At 39.5% G+C, this 18,442-nt stretch overlaps 1 protein-coding gene across 13 annotated transcripts in view; it reads right to left on the bottom strand.

Moving 5' to 3' along the window:
* Positions 1-18,442, bottom strand: part of HUWE1 (HECT, UBA and WWE domain containing E3 ubiquitin protein ligase 1) — a 148,877-nt gene that overhangs the window by 35,735 nt on the left and 94,700 nt on the right. For 9 of the 13 annotated variants that reach the window (XM_057717533.1, XM_057717537.1, XM_057717535.1 and 6 more), the window contains 17 exons: positions 16,470-16,686; positions 15,949-16,071; positions 15,056-15,293; positions 14,443-14,673; positions 13,039-13,161; positions 12,497-12,592; positions 11,630-11,899; positions 9,938-10,090; positions 8,691-8,818; positions 8,400-8,481; positions 7,559-7,735; positions 6,917-7,076; positions 6,254-6,612; positions 3,649-3,844; positions 2,288-2,455; positions 1,125-1,270; positions 644-710 (listed from right to left, as the gene is read on the bottom strand). In XM_057717533.1, coding sequence (XP_057573516.1) covers positions 644-710; positions 1,125-1,270; positions 2,288-2,455; positions 3,649-3,844; positions 6,254-6,612; positions 6,917-7,076; positions 7,559-7,735; positions 8,400-8,481; positions 8,691-8,818; positions 9,938-10,090; positions 11,630-11,899; positions 12,497-12,592; positions 13,039-13,161; positions 14,443-14,673; positions 15,056-15,293; positions 15,949-16,071; positions 16,470-16,686 — 2,934 coding nt within the window. The remainder of the gene's footprint in view (positions 1-643; positions 711-1,124; positions 1,271-2,287; positions 2,456-3,648; positions 3,845-6,253; positions 6,613-6,916; positions 7,077-7,558; positions 7,736-8,399; positions 8,482-8,690; positions 8,819-9,937; positions 10,091-11,629; positions 11,900-12,496; positions 12,593-13,038; positions 13,162-14,442; positions 14,674-15,055; positions 15,294-15,948; positions 16,072-16,469; positions 16,687-18,442) is intronic. The other 4 variants (XM_057717538.1, XM_057717545.1, XM_057717542.1 and 1 more) reach the window with 3 other exon arrangements.

The following is an 18,442-nucleotide window of genomic DNA, read 5'->3' as shown; positions in this document are numbered from 1 at the left end:
CTGTCTGACTTACTTCACTTAGCATAAAGCCCTCCAAGTCCATCCATGTTGCTGCAAATGGCAAAATGTCATTCTTTTTTATGGCCAGTTCCACCAACTTTAGCATATAATGAAGGGTGGGTACGAGGCCAGAACGCTATATAGTATGAAATGGAATAGATCCCAATAAGAAAACGTAGGCATGGGCAAAATGTTGATACAGAAAGCTGGCCTGAGCCCTTTGGGCCCAGGGTCTTTGGTTCTGGTCATTAATGGACGCTTCTTAACGTCACTGTTGTGCCTAGAGCACCAGCTCTCACTGGGGCATTCAAATGGCAGTCTTCTAAAGACCCTAAAGAAAGCATTGTAATTTTTGGAGCTGGTAACAATGGTAAGAGATGGGGCCTACAGTCCTGAGCTGCTAGCTCTAAGGAGATCTGCATGAATTCCTGAATTCCTGAAGAGTATAAAGACTTAATCTGGTCTCAGATAACTGGGATGGACCTTTTGTTTACAGAAGGTTGAGCTCAGCCTCGAGAAAGTTCACTTAGGCAAGTAAATGTGACAATTATGTCTGTATTCCCCTATCGCCTGCCCAGGACATCCAGTTTCTTCAAGCTGTCTTCTCAAGAAATAAGAATGAAAGAAAAAAGAGAAATATTACCTTCTCCTTGGGATGTCCCAGATGTGGAAGTCTCAGTGGAGGCACCATCTGCAGCAAAGACCTGACTCTGTGGAAGAAGAAAACTCTTGAACCATTATTAATTTCAAAGACAGTTGTTCCCAAATGGCAGGACGCCTTTTCAGGGTACTGACTGTAAATGTTATAGACTCTCTTTGTCTATCTTTTAACCACCTTTCCCTTCTATATACTACAATTTGTGGGAAGCCATCATTATAAACAGCAAATGGAAGATTGGGGGGAAAGGGAACAGGGGAAGATGAGAAACGGAAAATGAATTAAAGAAACATTTCTAATCCAAGGAGAAAAAAAGAAAACCCCAGGGACAATCCAATCTTACCTTCATTTTTAGGCAATAGATAATGTATAGATACATCAAAATTAATACCTTTGAAAGATCCCTCTATCCCATAACAGGTATTTAAAAGGGTAGAAGGGAGATAGCAGGTTGGAACTGACTTACATTAATGGAAAATCCTGACTGTGTATCAAAGTCACTGCTCTGACGGGTAAGTGACCGGTACTGCTGGTATACATCATCACCCATGTCTTGCAGGAGCTGGCCAACCTCTTGAGTCATACCCCCAGGTTTAGGATCAGATTTGTCTGCTAGAAAAACAAAAACAAAACAAAACTCTTTAGACAGTGCAATGTTAATACCCATCTGGTAGCTTTGTCAATTTTGCTCCAAGTTGCTACAACTATTTTACATAGTAATATTGCTAGGCTTTGATTTAAGAATGAGAAATGTAGAGAGATTATGGTTGAAAGCCTTATGCTATCATTAGTTTTGTGATCACAGGCAATTTAGTCTCCTCACTGTCCTTAGCTGTCATTACTAAGCTTAAATGAACATACCTGGCATTTTGCCTAGTACAGTGGGAGGTCAATAAATGGTTGATATATATAGCTAAGTTATTATTATTATTTTTTTGAAATGGGGGATGAGGGTTTAGGAGGTGGGGTAAAGGTTTTGTGATTGTGAGAAAAGCAAGGAGCTCTATAAGGAGCAGAGTTCTGTATGGATGAAAAGCACCAAAGTAAAGACTCAGATTTTCTTGACTTGTTAAATACACTATTCATCAACTTTTGGCAATTCTGTGGGACTTTCAAATAAGTATGCCCTGAATAAAATTCAGAAGACTTTGACTGGAATGGAACCTTGGGTTCCAAGCAATTCATTCATGACTTTCCTAATACTTAACAGCAGCACTGTAACTAAGGACAAAAGATAGGGATGGTGGTCTCAAAGGTTAGGAAGCCTAGCCACACCTTCTAATATTATTCCCAGATCTTTGGGCCACAAAGATGTTTTGTTTCCGAGAGTGAAAACATCTTCTTGGTATTTTATTTTCAACCTGCTCATAAGATGTTATTATCTCCTTTTTAATCTTTGTTCATTCTTCCCTCTGTATGGGATGTACTCTCATACCAAAAATTCTGGCAATCCCTTATCCTTATCATTCATACCATATGACTACAAACTTCTTCAGAGAAGTGGGCTATGTGTCTTATTCATCTTGATTCCCAGAGCGTGCGCAAATAGTTGAGTGCTCACTAAGCCATGAGTTGGCTGAAGTGACCTAAGCAAAGTGCCCAGCCTCCTCAGGTGGGCTAGTTACATACCTTCCTCTGGAGCATGGTATGCAGCCAGGGCATTTAGCATGTCATAGATCACTTCCTTGATAGTATCAGGAATGACAGGCAGAGGTGAAGGCTTCAAAGGGGTTGTCTTCACCAGCTGTACAGCATTAGGGCCTTTAATTCTAAGATTCTCAAATTCATCATCTGAAGCTAAGCCAAAGTGAGACAGAGAGAAATCAGTCAATAATGAATGGATACCTACATTTGGTTACTGATAAAAGACTCAGAAGCAGAGGGCGACTTCCAAACAATATTCAAGTAGTCTACTAGAAAATCTGGCTTTTACCTTCCCTAAATCCCATAGGATTTAATACAGTAGTATCAAACAGTAAAAAAAGAATACAGGCTTTGGAGCTGGGGACACTTGGTTTTGAAATCCAGTTCTGTTACAGGATCATGGCCAAATTATTTCAACAAACCTCAATTGTCTCATTCTTGAAAATTTGAGGATTAAAGGAGACCATACATGAGAAATGCCCAGCACAGGGCCAGGCTGGGGCTCTCAAAATAATTAGTCCCTCTCCCAACTTTTAATTTAAAAAACCAACCAATCAACAAACCCTCCCCAAACCCCACAACCCTACAGAAAAGTTGAAAGGTTAGTACAAAAAACATTCATATATTTTTCACCTACAATCAACATTTGTCCACCCCTAAATATGTCTACCTGCACCTAAGATCAAGGATATTTTCCTACATAGCCAGAATACCATAATACCCAAGAAATTTAGCACAGATACAATTATGTTATCTAATACACAGTAATTTCTCCAAATCTCCTTTATCTAGATTCAGCATCCCATCAAGGTTGGTGGTTTTCTCTCATCTCCTTTTATCTAGGAGATCCTTGCATTTTTTTCCTTTCACAACATGAGCATTTTGGAAGAGCCTAGGCCAGCTGTTTCATGGAGTGTCTCACAATTTGCACTTATCTAATTGTTTCCTCATAATTATAGGTCAAACATTTTTGGCAAGAATACACCGATGATTCTTCCTACTGCATCACATAAGTCACATGTCCATTTGTCCCTCAATCACCACTCTATCTGTAAACCATTCACTGTATTGTAATCCCTGTTGTCACATCAAGCTAAGCTCTTTGAAGGCAAGGACTAGACTGAATGAGTCCTTGGTATCTCTGGCAAGAATTACCACAGGGCAAGGACCAGAGAAGCTACTTAACTACCTCTGAATTGACCCACTTAATCAATGAGCCAATTCCCCCCACGCATGTCTAAGGAGGTTTTACAAGTTACAGACCTCCTCACGGAAAATATTTGGAGTTATATGAAGCCACACACAGACCTCAATGTTCTCAAAGGCCAGGAGAAGGGTAAACTTACCAGTTCCTGAGCCTCGAGGGGCTGGAAGGGCAATGCGGATACAGCAGTTGGCCACTTCTGTGAAAATGTCTGGATTGCGGCATGCAGCTGGCCCAAGGACACGAAGGATGTAGTTGATCTCCCGAGAGCCGAGGCTGCCAGATACAACACCAGAGGTAGTGCTTCCAGCTCCACTTGTAGCTGCTGAGCGAACAACCTAGTAAAGAGAGCAAGGACGCTGCTGATTAAAGACCACTTTCTAAAACAAAACTGCATTCAAGGAAGTTACCAAGGATTAAAATATCAACCAAGCTCTGCCTCAAGACAGTGGATGACAGCCTTTGATTTTTGGGAGACAGATACACTTGGTCTTTTAAGTCCTATTCCTCCCCAATTCAAAAAAAAGGGGCTTATAAAAAAGTTACAGCATTCAGCATACCCCCCAAAGTATCAACTATTAGACTAGATGATATGTGACCTTTATAGAAACTGAGAAATGTATCCAGATCATTGATCATCCATCCACATTATGGCTCCCAAATTTAAGTGCCAGCTCCTAGCCTTCCCACATGCCGTCCCAATTTTAAACCAGAATGGTTCAAACTCTAAAAATATGTAATATTAACATCCACTTAGTGTGTAAGAACAAAATTAAATACTTTCATGTTTAAAAGTCAATCATCAGTCTTGGATAATGATAGCCAGGAGATATCAAACTACTTATGGATTGTTTGCTTTGATACCACAGGGCTTAGACATGACTTGTTAATCACGGAAAACATAGGAAGGTATAAAGAAAATTATATTTTCCATTATACTTTATTATACTTTCACTGTATTTTCCATGAATTATTCCTTTGTGAACTATGTTCGTAAAGGTAAACATCTTTTGGACTCAACGCTTTTCTTACCAAATCCGTCATGCTCTTCAGTTTAGTGTAATAAGCTCTATATCTTGCCTGTCAGGCTAAAACTGTAAAATAACTCCCATTTTTTAAATACAGAAAAGTGTAATTCCACTATGTGCCATCATATATTTATTCATCTAGTCTTCTGCTAGACATTAGATCTCTGGTCTTGATATTACAAGCAATTCTACAGTGAACATTCTTGTATATGTACCTTGGCATACTTGACTTTAGTTATCAGAAAAATTCTTAGCCATAGAATTTCTAGGTCAAAGGATATCTTAAACTGACAGTACCAAATTGCCCTCCAATGTGGTTGCACCAATTTCCACTCCTACCAAAAGTAAGAGTATGCCTGGTTCTCCACACCCGTACCTGCAATGGATATTATCAAGCATTTACATTCTGCCACTTGATACGTTAAAACTGCCACTAATCTTCCTTTGCTCCCCACATCGCCAAATAAAATTTCCTTTAAGCTTAGAAAGTTTTCTGTCATTGAAAAAGAACCAATATTTTTTCATAGCATTAAAAAAAGTTGTATAAGCTCCAAACATTTTAAATATTTTTGCTTTTAAGCCAGAATCCTGTCTGTATATAGTTGTTTCTTCTCTGTTTGGCTGTCTCCTGACCTTGGATCAGTATACATGCTGCCTTTAACAGCCCTCCTTCTTTTGGCTTTGCTCATGTCAGGTGAAATCAAACAGGCTGGCTGAAGAACTGTCTGAAGAATGTGAGATATACACTCATATACACATAGAAGTATGAAATGGCACCACCTTTCTGGCAAGCAAGGTGAAAAATAATTTATACCTTTTGATCCAATTTCTAAGCATTTATAAGAAAAACAATCTTAAACGTGACAGAGCTATGCACAAAAATGCAAACAGCAACACTATATAAAAATATGGGAAACAACGTTCCAAGAGAGGAAATTGGAAGTGAAATCCGATAACATTTACCTGATGATTGTTGACAAAGAATTAGCAGAGGAAAGAGGTTTTTTGTGAAAGTAATATGGAGGAAAAAAGCCTTACTAGTAAGATGTTAGCCCCCAACCCATCTATTGATGTCTTAAAGTTGATGTTACAAAGGTTTTTATTTTTCTAATTACTTTGTTACTTCTTCTACTGCTTTATATGTTTCCTAAAGTAAACAAACCTCAGTTTTCTCATGTGCAAATGCATATATGTAAAGAGCGTATCACAGTCGTAAACATTCCAAAAAGTTTACTACAGCCGACCCTTGAACAACATGGGGATTAGGGGTACCAACCCTCTGTGCTGTCGAAAATCCACATATAACTTACAGTTGAAACACAATGTTTGGAAAATAGGCTCTTGGGTGAAGTACTCCTATAAGAGAACGATCTTTAAAACATGAACTTGGTGGAAGGTATCCCAATTTCTTATTAACAAGTTTTGGTTCAAGAAACCTAATTGCTAGAGAGGATTTTCTAGATAAGAGCTATTGCTATAGTAAATTTAAGGGTAAAAAATGTATTTTCTAGTACTTTTTAAATGTCCCTCAATGGGATAACCTACCATACCTAAGCAAGTACCTGAGCACACAGCTGGGAAATTTTGCTGGGCAGAGCATATCATCTATAACACCTAGCTATATACCTGATGAAGAACCAGAAGTCTATCTGTTCTGAGACCAAGGAGAATAGGGTATGATGTAAAGGTAAACCAGCATTGGACATTAAAAAGACTCACCTTTTCCATGGTATGGCGGAGGGTGCAGGGGTCCTCAATAATGTGTCTTAAGAGAAGGGTGACCAGGGGAGTAAACCCATTGAAGCCTGAACTCTGGGTCAAATTCAAGATCATGCGGGTACTCTTCAGCTCTGCAAACATCATGGCATATTTGTGGTCTCGGGTGAGCCTCAGGCAGAGGCGAAGGGTGGCATGCAAAGTATCTGGGTCCACAGGGACCCCTAGCATGCTCACACAGGCCCGGATTAAAACAGTCACCATATCCTCTGTCAGGCCCTGGATCAGGATCTCCCCAATTTTTGTTTCTTCCAGGCTTGTCTCCTTTTCAGTATTTGTGCTGTCTAGGGCCAAGGGGGTATCTACAAATGGGAAAGTAAGTGGTTAGACAGTTAACTTGACATTTCCTCCCATCTTCTCCCTCTTAAGTAACCAGTCAAACACTTAGGTCCTATTAAGAGAAATATACCAAATACCAATTCAAAGACCAGATGAAAAGGCATATAAAAAGGAAGACTGTGTATCTTTAAGTCACCAAGCAATCTTGAGATAATAACTCATCATGAGATAATAACTCATGATGAAATTGGCCAGAATTTAAACCACAAAGGCACACTAGCTTTATATAAGACACTCCTTAAAAGATTCAAAACTAAAAGTCCATACCACTGGCTTTATTTTCTTTACGTTTGATATCCATTTCTTTGCTTTCTTCCAGTGTCTTCTCTAGTTCCTGTCCATTGCTGTTTTTAGAATTTTTATTCAGCCGTGGTACCCTCAGGAGTGTCAGCATCACAGGGCGCCGGTTCCCTGTTTCCTCATTAACCTAGGAATTCAAGCAGACAAAAACATCTCTACTGAAAAAAGAACTGTAAGGAAGTGGGGGTGCAGGAGTTGGAACTCCATGGCAAAATGCTATAACAGGAAGGAACCCTGGCAATTTATCCTATCCCCATAATTTACAGAGAGAAAGCCTGAAGGTCTTCAGAAGGGAAGTGGCATACACAAGACCCTACAGCAAATTATAAACTTTCCAATAGAGTGGACACCATCCCAACCACTCCCTAATCCTTGACTGAACTCTTAAAATCATTTCCGGGTGGGACAGTAACAAATTGTCACAGACTCATGGCTTTTAAATGGCTTTAGGAAGACTCAGTTTTCTGAAAACTATACTCCATTTAGTAGTGGTATTACTATCCTTATAATATGTCAGGACTGCTGGATCAGGAAGAAGCAAATGGAAAGGCATACTCAGCACCTTCTCCTCTTTTTCATTCAAGTTTACAGCACTGAGTGAGCATATACCTGCACCATTGTAGTGAACTGGACAGTGTATCTTCTTCGGCCTGCAGTGAAACGCACACTTGTCTCTCCAGATTTCCAGGCGGAATCAATAGTGCTGTTGTTGCTTGCACTGTAACTACACCAACGTCCAGAGCGGTCATCAAACCAGCGCCAGTTATTGTTGTTGGACTGTAGGTACTAAATACAAGAGCACAAAGTTTCATTTTATTTCCTTACAAGGTTGATTGTTAGAAAAAATAGTAATTTCATCAGTGTTCATTGCTAAAGCTAACCCAGGAAAAAGAAATATACTGGGCATTTATTTTGCAAACCAAGAGAGAAGTTTTCATATACCTTAACCCCCACATTCCTGAGCCTCTCCATAGGCATAAAACACTCTATACCCTTATCCTGTGATCCTCTACTTTCATTTCCAACTATTTTTCACAAGAGGTAAACATTTTAGATGTACTGGAACAAAACTTCTATTTCTGAGAAGGTACTGAGATGATGTGGCGTATATAATTTTCGTATAAGGAGCACTTGGTTTTGGAGGAATTGTTGCACACTCAGTCCTTCACATAACAGAAGAGCCATGCCTCCTGCGGAGACAGCACACTTCTTTAACATTTACTTCCAGGGTAAGTTCTTGGACCCTTTAGCAATCAGCTCCATAAAAAAAAAAAATTCTAACTTCCAATTCAGAAGAGAACTCTAGCTATCAAGATCCTTCAGGAGTTTTACGCCTTGATCAGAAAGCTTTAGTTTTTTTTTTTTTTTTTTTTTTGCCACTATCCCATATTCTATTTTGGTCTATTCTTGCCTCAAGAAGCTGAGCTGTTCTGCGCACCATATAACATACCTTAGTCATTTGGGCTCTCCTTTTTGAGGAGATGGCAGTCTTTTCATAGAAATCAATCAGAAGCAACACTGGGGTGATCCACCTAAAACAGGAGAAATGATTTACTCTGGGCCAGCCAGAAACCTGCACAACATGGGAAAACTTATCTGGATTTCATCAGGTACCTCATAATTTTCAAACCACAAAAGGTACCCAAGATTTGTCCCATACGTGCCCCAGAAAACTGCCTGATTCAAGCACTAAGCTTGAGGGCCCAAAGCCCGAGGACAAGAGAAACACAGGGTCACTCACTTTGGAGTCTGGACCTCCTTTTGTTCCTTGGCGGCCTGTAGGCATGGCTGAACCACTTCCAAGAGTTTGATTAGGACATTAAGGATGCCACTAGACTCAACCACCCAAGCACAAGGTAGCTTCAGCTCCTGATGGATTAATCAAAGGAAAAAAAATAAAACAAATAGCAACTTCTACTCAGTATCAAGGATTAGCATGGTATAGAACATAAGAGTGAACATTAATAGAATTGGTTGAATTCAAATTCCACTTTCCACCACTTACCAGCTGTGTGATCCAAGATTAGTTACTTAAATTCTCTTGGTCTTGGTTTCCTCATGGGTCAAAGGGAATATTAATTTCTATCTCCAGGGTAATTGTGATATACAGTGCCAACACAGTGGCTGGTACATTAGCATGTGCTTAATATGGAAACTGTTACTAGTATTATTAATATCATTAAGAACTGTTATCTAGGCTAGTTGAAAAGCTTCTGATTTACAGAGAACCTTTATAATCTTCCAAGGATGATGGAATGATGGAATAATTAAACACAGCAACATAGTTAACGGTTCCCCCTATAGGGGCTATATAAAGTGTTACTAATGTAACAGGAAATCACTGGAAGTAACTTAAATGGCCAACAACAGGTAATTACTTAAACTAGGGGACATCGAAAAGATGGAATATATACATGACATGGGAAAATATTCATAATATAATACTGAGAGAAGAGAATACAAAACTTTCTAAATAGCCTAATCCCAACTGTTTAAATGTATAGAAAAAAGACTAGAAGAAAATATGACTGTCATCTATGATTTTTTAAAAAAGGAGGGCCCACAAATGATTTCTCTTTATATTATAATGTTTTGGAGGACCCCCAGCATTCACTACTTTGCAAAAATATTCCACAACTTAACTATGATAGCCATTCTAAGTACCTTCTTATAATTACACCCCATCGCCTAATCCTCTAAGACCCAATTCAATCGATTAACATTTGTTCTGAGAAGCCCTTCTTCTCTCAATATCCAGAAGTAATGCATACTGCCCTCAAGTCAGTTAAAACTGTTTATGCCATTCATGTGGCACAGAATGCTGTATTTTGCACTTAATTGTGTGCATTACAGCCTATCAGAAACTGTAGGCTCATGAAATGCAGACACGTTCTATACTTCTCTCTACCTTCTTCAATGTCTCAAATGGTAGGTATTTGATGCTTTTTTGATGAATGAATCACAGGGACCAAGCGGTCTAAATCTTACCTCAAAAAGCAGTGTTAACAGCAAGATCCTAGTAGCCAAATTGGAGGCCTGGGGCAGGGTGGCCATTTGACTGATCCACTCTGACACTGTTTTTGTGTCACTCGTTGTCAGGGGAAGAGCGGCTTTGATCAACACATCAGCAGCTTCCCACACCTACGAAAGGAGAAAAGCGACCAAGTCAAATAACTGTAGATAGAGTATGATGAAGTTTGTCAAAACATTCTCAACCTTGTAAAATACTCCTTCCACTTCTAACACAGTCGCTGAAGGGTAAATATTAACATTTACTATCGGGTGTCTATATCAAAAGAAGATGCATGCTACTAAAGGAGCACCTCTAAAAATTTATTTCCTTAGGCTAGTTTACAAGAAGTGTAAATTCTAAGTTAAAGAAAATGAATATTTTAAAAATTTCTAGTGCATAGTCAACCCCAAAAAGGTTCTGCCAACTTATAATCTTTCACTACACCTGCCTCAGAATTATCACTAAAAACAGAAAAAAAACCCCAGAATGTTAGAAACACCAGTCTTGCTTTAGTATGCATGTCAAAAATTTCTTGTAATGAATTTTATGTAACTGCTCTTTTCTATTAAGGTTTTAGCTTTCATAAAAGTCACTTCTATAAGTTCTTAATATAAAGATAACTAAATGTTGAATGTATCTCGTGGGGGAAAAAACGGTTTACTCAGTTTGCCTTTTACTCTTGTGATTTTCCATATATTAAAGTTATGTTTACAGACATAATTTTATTTCTTCCTGCCTCTCAACTTAAAAAAATATATTAAACAAGATTCTAATGATTTAAATACATAAATAAAAAACAGTAAACAAAATACAACCAAAATGTTAACTGGCTATCTGGGAATTTAGGGTAATTTATTTCTTATTCTACTTCAACAACTAGCATACATTAATTTCATAATGATGGGCTTCTGTGGTGGCGCAGTGGTTAAGAATCCACCTGCCAATGCAGGGGACACAGGTTCCAGCCCTGGTCCGGGAAGATCCCACACGCTGCGGAGCAACTAAGCCCGTGCACAACTACTGAGCCTGTGCTCTAGAGCCTGTGAGCCCCAACTATTGAGCCCACATGCTACAACTACTGAAGCCCGTGCACCTAGAGCCTGTACTCTGCAATAAGAGAAGCCCGTGCACCGCAACGAAGAGTAGCCCCTGTTCATCACAACTAGAGAAAGCCCCCGTGCAGCAACGAAGATCCAATGCAGCCAATAAATAAATAAACTTAAAAATATTCATAATGAGGAAAAACACTGCTTAAAAAAAGACAAACAACAGGTCACAACTACTCATTAGGATGGGGACTCATCTGTCAAAATGGTTGCTGCATAAGAGAGGGAAAAACATTTAGTCAGTCCAGGGGGCCTCATCTGGCTCAAGAGCGAGAGACATTTTTGACATCTTAGATGAATCTAAGAGATACCTAGAAAAAGAGAGTTTTGTTTTTTCCTTCAAAAACATTTTTTTTTTGGTGAAGTAGGTAATTCATGTTTTTCAGGAAAACACTCAAGAAAGAGCTAGATTACCAGATCTACAGAATTCAAAGAAGGAATACATCCATATCAGATAAAATGCAAAAATACTGATTTTTTTTTTTAAAAGAAATCAGGTTTTGATAGATGGCAGGAAAACCATTTTACATACTCCTCTCTTCTGGCCCCTGAAGAACTTACCTGATTGACTACTTGCTTCAGAATCATGTCTCGATAGTCTGCTCCATTACGTTTGATTGCTGTCATGATCAGATCACATACCCGGTATACTGTGTCTGGCAACTCATCAAGAAGGTGAAAGCAGCCTGGCAACATGGTATCTGTGAAAGTGTGGAGCTCATCTTGCTCCAGTGGATCAGCATCCTGGAATTTCTCTAGACATTTAGCCTCTTCCTCTTCCTGCTTTTCCCGAGCTTTCCGTTCCTCCTCCTCCTTCCGGCAAGCAACTTCCTGAAGGCAAGGAAGGAAGAGCGATAGCATACTGGAGAGTTGAAGGAAGAAAGTGAGAAGACTCTAAGAATGTATCTGCCCTACCATATAAGTATTCTCTACCTTCTCCTCAAGCAGGTGATACATGCGTTAGAGTGTGGCAACGAGTACGAGGGCAGCCATACAGGCTAAGGCAAGACAGGGGAAGGACACCTCCGATCCTCAAAGCACTGGCAACTTATTTGCATCATCCTACATCACGTCCCACAAAAATCATTTGTAGACATAATCCTGCATTCTCTGCTGGTATGGTAAACTGAAGTAATTATTATCCAGATTCCTAGGTAATAAAGATAGCCAAGTTTGGCCTAATGGGTACTAGCAAGTACATTTTGGGCCTCTTATTTGACAATAAATACCAATGCTTCATCTGTTTCACTTAAAGCTTCAGATCAATGCAATGTAGATTAGTGATGACAAGGTTGGGATGAACAAGTACTCCCATGTCTTTGTTGAGACTTCTATTCTACCAGTTACTCTGCAAAAGTAGCAGAATGTTGATAGAAATATTAAGATTAATGTGTCAAGACCCTCTTGGAAGCCCTGTTCCCTAGTTACCTCGGGTGACTCTGCCCTTTGATCCATTGGGATATCCTGTCCCAGAGACATGGCAATTGCTCTCATCATCTGGTCCTCTTCGGACATACTCAGATCCTAAAGAGCAACAACAGAAAATCCAGCAACTACACACACCCCAACTCAAAAGGAATCAGACATCCTGTGCTCAAGCTTTAGAGAGGAAGAGAAGGGGCTTTGAATGCTGCTCTCTAGAGTCAAACTCAATTAGGCTTACCTGGTCACTACAAGAATGAGAGGGAAAAATCACAACGAAATTAGATATAGGAAAGGAGCTTCAATGTGACCACTTATTTGGCATCTCAGAAGAGAGAGTTTTTCCTATCACTTTCTGACTATCGATAATTTAAGAGTTCCTCTGCAAAGTCCAGTAATTTGCATGACTGGGAGATAGAAAGCTTCTGCTCCTTATATTCTAGAGCTATGAGAGTTAGCACGTAAAGAAAATATTGGCATGGAGAAGTAAAGCACCATCAGCAGCCAAAGCAATGCCCTGAGAGATTAGAGGCCCTGAGCCAACTCACCCGAACAACTCCCCCCATGATTGGGGGAGGGTGGGTTAGAAGGTACTCTGTGGCCTGCTCCATGGTGCTGGTGTTCAACAGGGCCTCCATGGCATGTTCCCTTGTGAAGCCCATGTCCATGAGCTACAAAAAGAATGCAGGACCTCAGAACCACAGCAAAAGAGAAATCCAAACACATTTTAAAAAGAGAGGAATCCTTTTAAGATGGAAACAAGTTTTCCTAACTTCACACGAGCTGAGAACATTTATAAAGCTAAGGCAGTTAGGTAACACGAATGATCCTTCTGCATGGAGCTTCCATACCATTTAAACAAGAGCTACACATTGAGGCAAGGAACCAAGGTGATTCTCAATTCCATCCTTTAAGAAAATTCAGCTAGATAGTTATTAACATTAGCAAGATCATTCTAATTCAAAGATCGAGAAACACACAGAAGCAAAACTTGGTCCCACTTTTCTTGAAGACAAACTGGCAACAGAATAAGAACCTGAAAAACTGACCCAGGAAATCTACGACTAGGAAATAATCTTGAGATGAATAGAAAATTCTGTAGAAAAAGAAACTACACACCACAGCTTTAAAACATCAAATAAGAAAATCAACATATCCAGCAATAAAAGAATGACTAAAAAGTAAAAAGACCCATTTTCTTAATGACAGTGGTATAAGCCTACATACTGTATATGATGTTACTATGTAAAAATTAGGCATAGAACTAAGTGATGAACAAAAGGACACAATGACTATCTTGTGTGGTGACATTATGAATGCCTTTAAAAAGTATTCTGGTATATTTCTAACTTTTTTTAAAGTGAGCACTATTATAATTTAAAATATGTGGCATATACATATAGAAGACATGTTTGAACAGGAGTCTATATATAGAGAACAGACATACATATACACAAATTACCAGAGAAGTATGCTAAATGTTCTTTGAGATTGAAATATCAGGATCACAAGTGCATTCCGCCCCCCCCCCCCATTCTAGCCTCCAATTTTTTAAAATCTAAAAATGAAAACAAAAGTTTTGTAGGTAAGGTTTCTGAAAGCTCTTGTTGGAAAATAAATTCGGGTCACAATATCCCTTCTCTTTATAGATTAATCAGAAAGTAGCTGAGGACAGTTTGCCTCCAAAGAACATGGCAGCCACAGCCTACTGAAAATACATGAGAGACTTCCAATATTAAACAATACACTTGGTAGGACACACATCTTTTACCTATTAGGAGTACTGAAACTGCACTCCAGCTTTCTCAGGAGAAAAAATAAACAATAAGAGAGGGAGCAAGTTTAAACCCATCCCCTGTCAGGAAGAGGCCACTGAAAAACTTAGAAATCCCACAAGCAGTATACTCTCAGGTGCGAATTCTGGGCCCTAGAGTGTGAGGCCAGAACCCCACCTGTTGTAGTTGTTGCTGGTTGACTTGAGGTTCTCGGCGGGAGCCACCTTCCTCTTGTCCTGTATCCTCTTCTCCTCGAGATCCCTCCTTCTCTTTGCTCAGTCTCTCTCGAATCACAGGTTCTCCTCGGAGGATGTGGCACAGGATGGCTAGCATGGACTCAGCCATTCGCCCACCATACACCTTCAAGGGTTTCCGGTTCCACAGGTTCTTGATGCAAGTAAAGGCTGCCTGTAAGTTATTTGAAAAGCTGTGTGAAGATCATTTTGTCTCAATTCAAAACCCCAGGAAGAGTAAGTCAAAGACCTATGGTCCTTCCATAATCAGTGCCAACAACAAAATCCTAGGCAGTACTGAGGGGGCCCAAGGAAGCACAGAGAAGGGGCATTTAACCCAACCTGGAAGTACCAATCTGAAGTTTACAGTTCAAATGTTTACACCATAAAAAATTATCAGGTGGTCTCTATCCCATTCTTCAAGGCAGCCCTAACTGGGAGTAGGATCCAGCTGTTCTCCACCAATCAAGTTATTTCACTAAGGAGGACAAAACAGAGTGGGAGTTACCTAGTTGGCATGAGACACTCCTCTTGGTTTTAGAATGCTGAACACTCACTTTTTGAGTTACCACAAGGAAGCGGAGGGCGCTGAATTGCGGGAAGTTCTGAACACCTCCAGGCAATTTGGCAGGCAGTGAATGTGGAGACTCAAGCACCGTGGTGGGATTCACCATCTTCTCCACCAGCATTAGCCAGGCATCTAGGAATTCTCCTGTGCCATCAGGTAAGTCTGAATGTTCTAATCCCTCAGCAACAGGAACTTTGCCTCCCATGGACAGAGCCCAATTGAATGTTCTGAATTCAAATAAGAGAAAGTATGGAGATGTAATATTAGTATTTTAGATTGTGTTAGTTTCTGGTGTAGAGCAATGCGATTCAGTTATATATATATGTATTCTTTTTCATTATAGGTTATTACAAGATGTTAAATATAGAGCTTTAACTTTTTTTGGGTTTTTACTCTAGCTTTATCGATATATTATTGACATACATCATATGTAAGCTGAAGGTGTACAAAGTGAAAATTTGTTACACACATACATAGTGAAATTACTACCGCTTCTAGCTTTACTTTTGAAGCCAAAACAAACAAAACCCCAAAGTGAAACTTAGCTTAGAATCTTCTGACCAAAAGTAGCAGAAAAACTATCATATTCAGAGAAACCGCAGAAAAGGACAAGTCTATTAGAAAAATATGTACCAGGCATTGCAAACCAAATGAAGAAAAACAGAGACCCTTACAAACATCCCTAGGACAGGCTGAATCCCACCCTCCAGGAAGACTGAGATAAATGGTTAGTCCCTGAAACGTGAAAGGGTACAAACAATGGCTGTCTCTACGTATCCCACTGTCAAAGGACAGGCGGCTTAGAAAGTTGTGGGCTGCTAAGGCACACAAAAAAGACCAAACTCCAGACAATGCTTCTCTGCAAAGCAACATGATCCTTACTCAAAAAGAGCATTGTGGCCTCCAGAGCAGAGAAATTTTTGCAGCATGAGGTGGTAGGGATACTTCCTCTCATCAAACAACATTGGGGATGTAAAACCAACTGAACAGATGAAGAATGTCAGCCTGGAAGAGGGAAAAAGCAAAAATTTAACCTTCTCTGAGGCAGACACAGAAGCAATGGGAAATTCAAGTAGAAGCCAAGAGTAAAATTTAACATTGCACTGAAGTGACTGACTGACTAGAATGCAGATGGGTGACTAGTTTGGATATTAAAATTTCTAAGGCAAAAAAGGGTGTCAGTTCCCACCTAAATAAAAGGTTATTGGAATGCAGTTTGATTATAAATGCTTTTAAACTCTCTATATTTTAGACCAGGCAGAACCAAAACAAGTACCTTAAACAGTATTTGGGGTACACATTTAGAGTAAAACAAGGTATCTCCAAGTCCTCTAATTCAGTGGCTCACTCTGCATTCAAGTGGAGAAGGAACCAATTAGATCCCATCTCAAGCAGAACCTCACCTGAAGCGCGGGGTAGGCGTATACGGTGGAGGCTGCCAAGATAAGCCCTTTGTGAGGAGCTTAGTGAGGGCAGAGGCCGTTGATCTAGCAGCGGGTGTTGGTGCTGTGGTGGTGCTGGCAGCATGATGGCTCCTTCTCTGGCGGACCGGAGACCCCACACAAAGTTTAACAAGGAGTCCAAATAGCTCAGCCAGTGCTCTACCTAATCTAGAGGAAGCTGGAACCCAAAAGTCAGAGTAAGGCTGTACATAGTATTTTCAGAATCGTTTCATTATAACAGACACATTACTGTTAAGACATTTCAATGTCTGACTATTCCCTCCCACACAACATTCTATGAAACATTTGGACTTATTTCTACATAAGATATTTGAAAAGGAAGTTCTACAGGGAATAAATAACCCTTTTGAAGGCAGGAGACAGAGAAGTATGTTGGCATTCAATATATAATAAATATGAAAGACAACAAGATAAGCATTTGCACTGTTAGAGGAGATATAAATTGAAACCACCTTTGTAGAAAGGAATATGCAATAATGAACTCGTTAAGTAAATGATATATCTATGTATTGAATTATGGAGTCACTTAAAATGCCTACAGAAAACTTTAAAAATGGCAAAAATGCTAACAACTTAGACTAGAAAAGAACATCACATATATACTAATACCATCACAACATTAAATGTATGGTCCTCAAAGGAAAAAAGATTGTTAGGAAAAGCATAAAAATTTAAAAAGTGGCCTTCTTATAAAAATCTTATAAAGTGTTAGGTAGATTACAAGTATTTCAAATTTTCATCTTTGTAGGATGCTTTTTGGTATATATTGCAGAACCAAAAAAAGCATGTATCCAAATATAAACATGTAAAAGGAGATGTACAGAAAAAAGGAAAGAAAATATATCAAACATATTATATTTGGGTATTTCCTTGCTTTTCTTAGAACATCTTTGTACTTTTTCTACAGTGAATATTTATTATTCTTAAAATCACAAATAAAAATGCTGTCTTATTTCATCACGATCCAGAGATAAGACTAGGCCTGAATCAAAGCACATCTCTCAATCATACACATGTACATATGAACCCACTGTGAAAAAACAGGTTCTACCTGAGCTGGTGCCACATATCATACCCCCAAAATTCAGTAAGCTCTGAGATACACAGCATAAAAAGAAAGGAAAAGGTCTTTCTTCTTCCTAATCCATCCAAGTTAGGATCTCCCAATCCTAGTGAGGGAATAGGCTACAGATACTTGCACTGCCTGGCTGGAGCTTGGGTGTGCCCAGATTCTGAAAGCCTAATGCAGGTAAACATTAAGTTTGTACTTTTCCACCACCGCTTTCAGGTGAATAGACAGCAAAGTGGCCCAAAGGTAGTCAGCAAGGATAAAAGAGAAAAACAAAACCACAGAGAAACAGACATCAAAAGCATGGGCTGGGCCCGGACAGAAACCCCAGATTGTCCCAAGGTCACAGAGGTCTAACAGAGAAAGGATCAATTTTTCTTCAATTTGGGGAAAGCGGCAGCAGACTTTCAAATTAAAGCAAAGGAGTAGAATTAAACAAATTAAAACAGAACATAAAATTCAAGGGGGTTTAAAATAACAAATGGAAACACCAAAGGCCATGTTTTGCTTGCTTTTGGGCAGAGTCCCCAATTCCCAGGAGTTGTCTTCATTTTCCTCCACCTTACAGTGTCAGAAAGTGGCAAATATACAAAATTGGTATAGGTACAGAACATACAAAATAGGTTCCCGAAACACTGATTTTACATTAAGGAGCAAAAGATGGCAAAGACAGATCAGTGCACATCTTTATGTTTTTGGTCGTGCCACGCAGCATGCAGGATCCTAGTTCCCCGACCAGAGATCGAACCCATGCCACCCCACAGTGGAAGCATGCAGAGTCTCAACCACTAGACTGCCAGGGAAGTCCCCAGTGCACATCTTTAATGTGGTCTTGTATCATGTT

The sequence above is a fragment of the Hippopotamus amphibius genome, chromosome X, assembly GCF_030028045.1.
Source record: "Hippopotamus amphibius kiboko isolate mHipAmp2 chromosome X, mHipAmp2.hap2, whole genome shotgun sequence".
Lineage (NCBI taxonomy): Eukaryota > Metazoa > Chordata > Mammalia > Artiodactyla > Hippopotamidae > Hippopotamus > Hippopotamus amphibius.
Note: the sequence above shows the minus strand (reverse complement) of the source record. Positions and strands in the feature narration are given on the sequence as shown.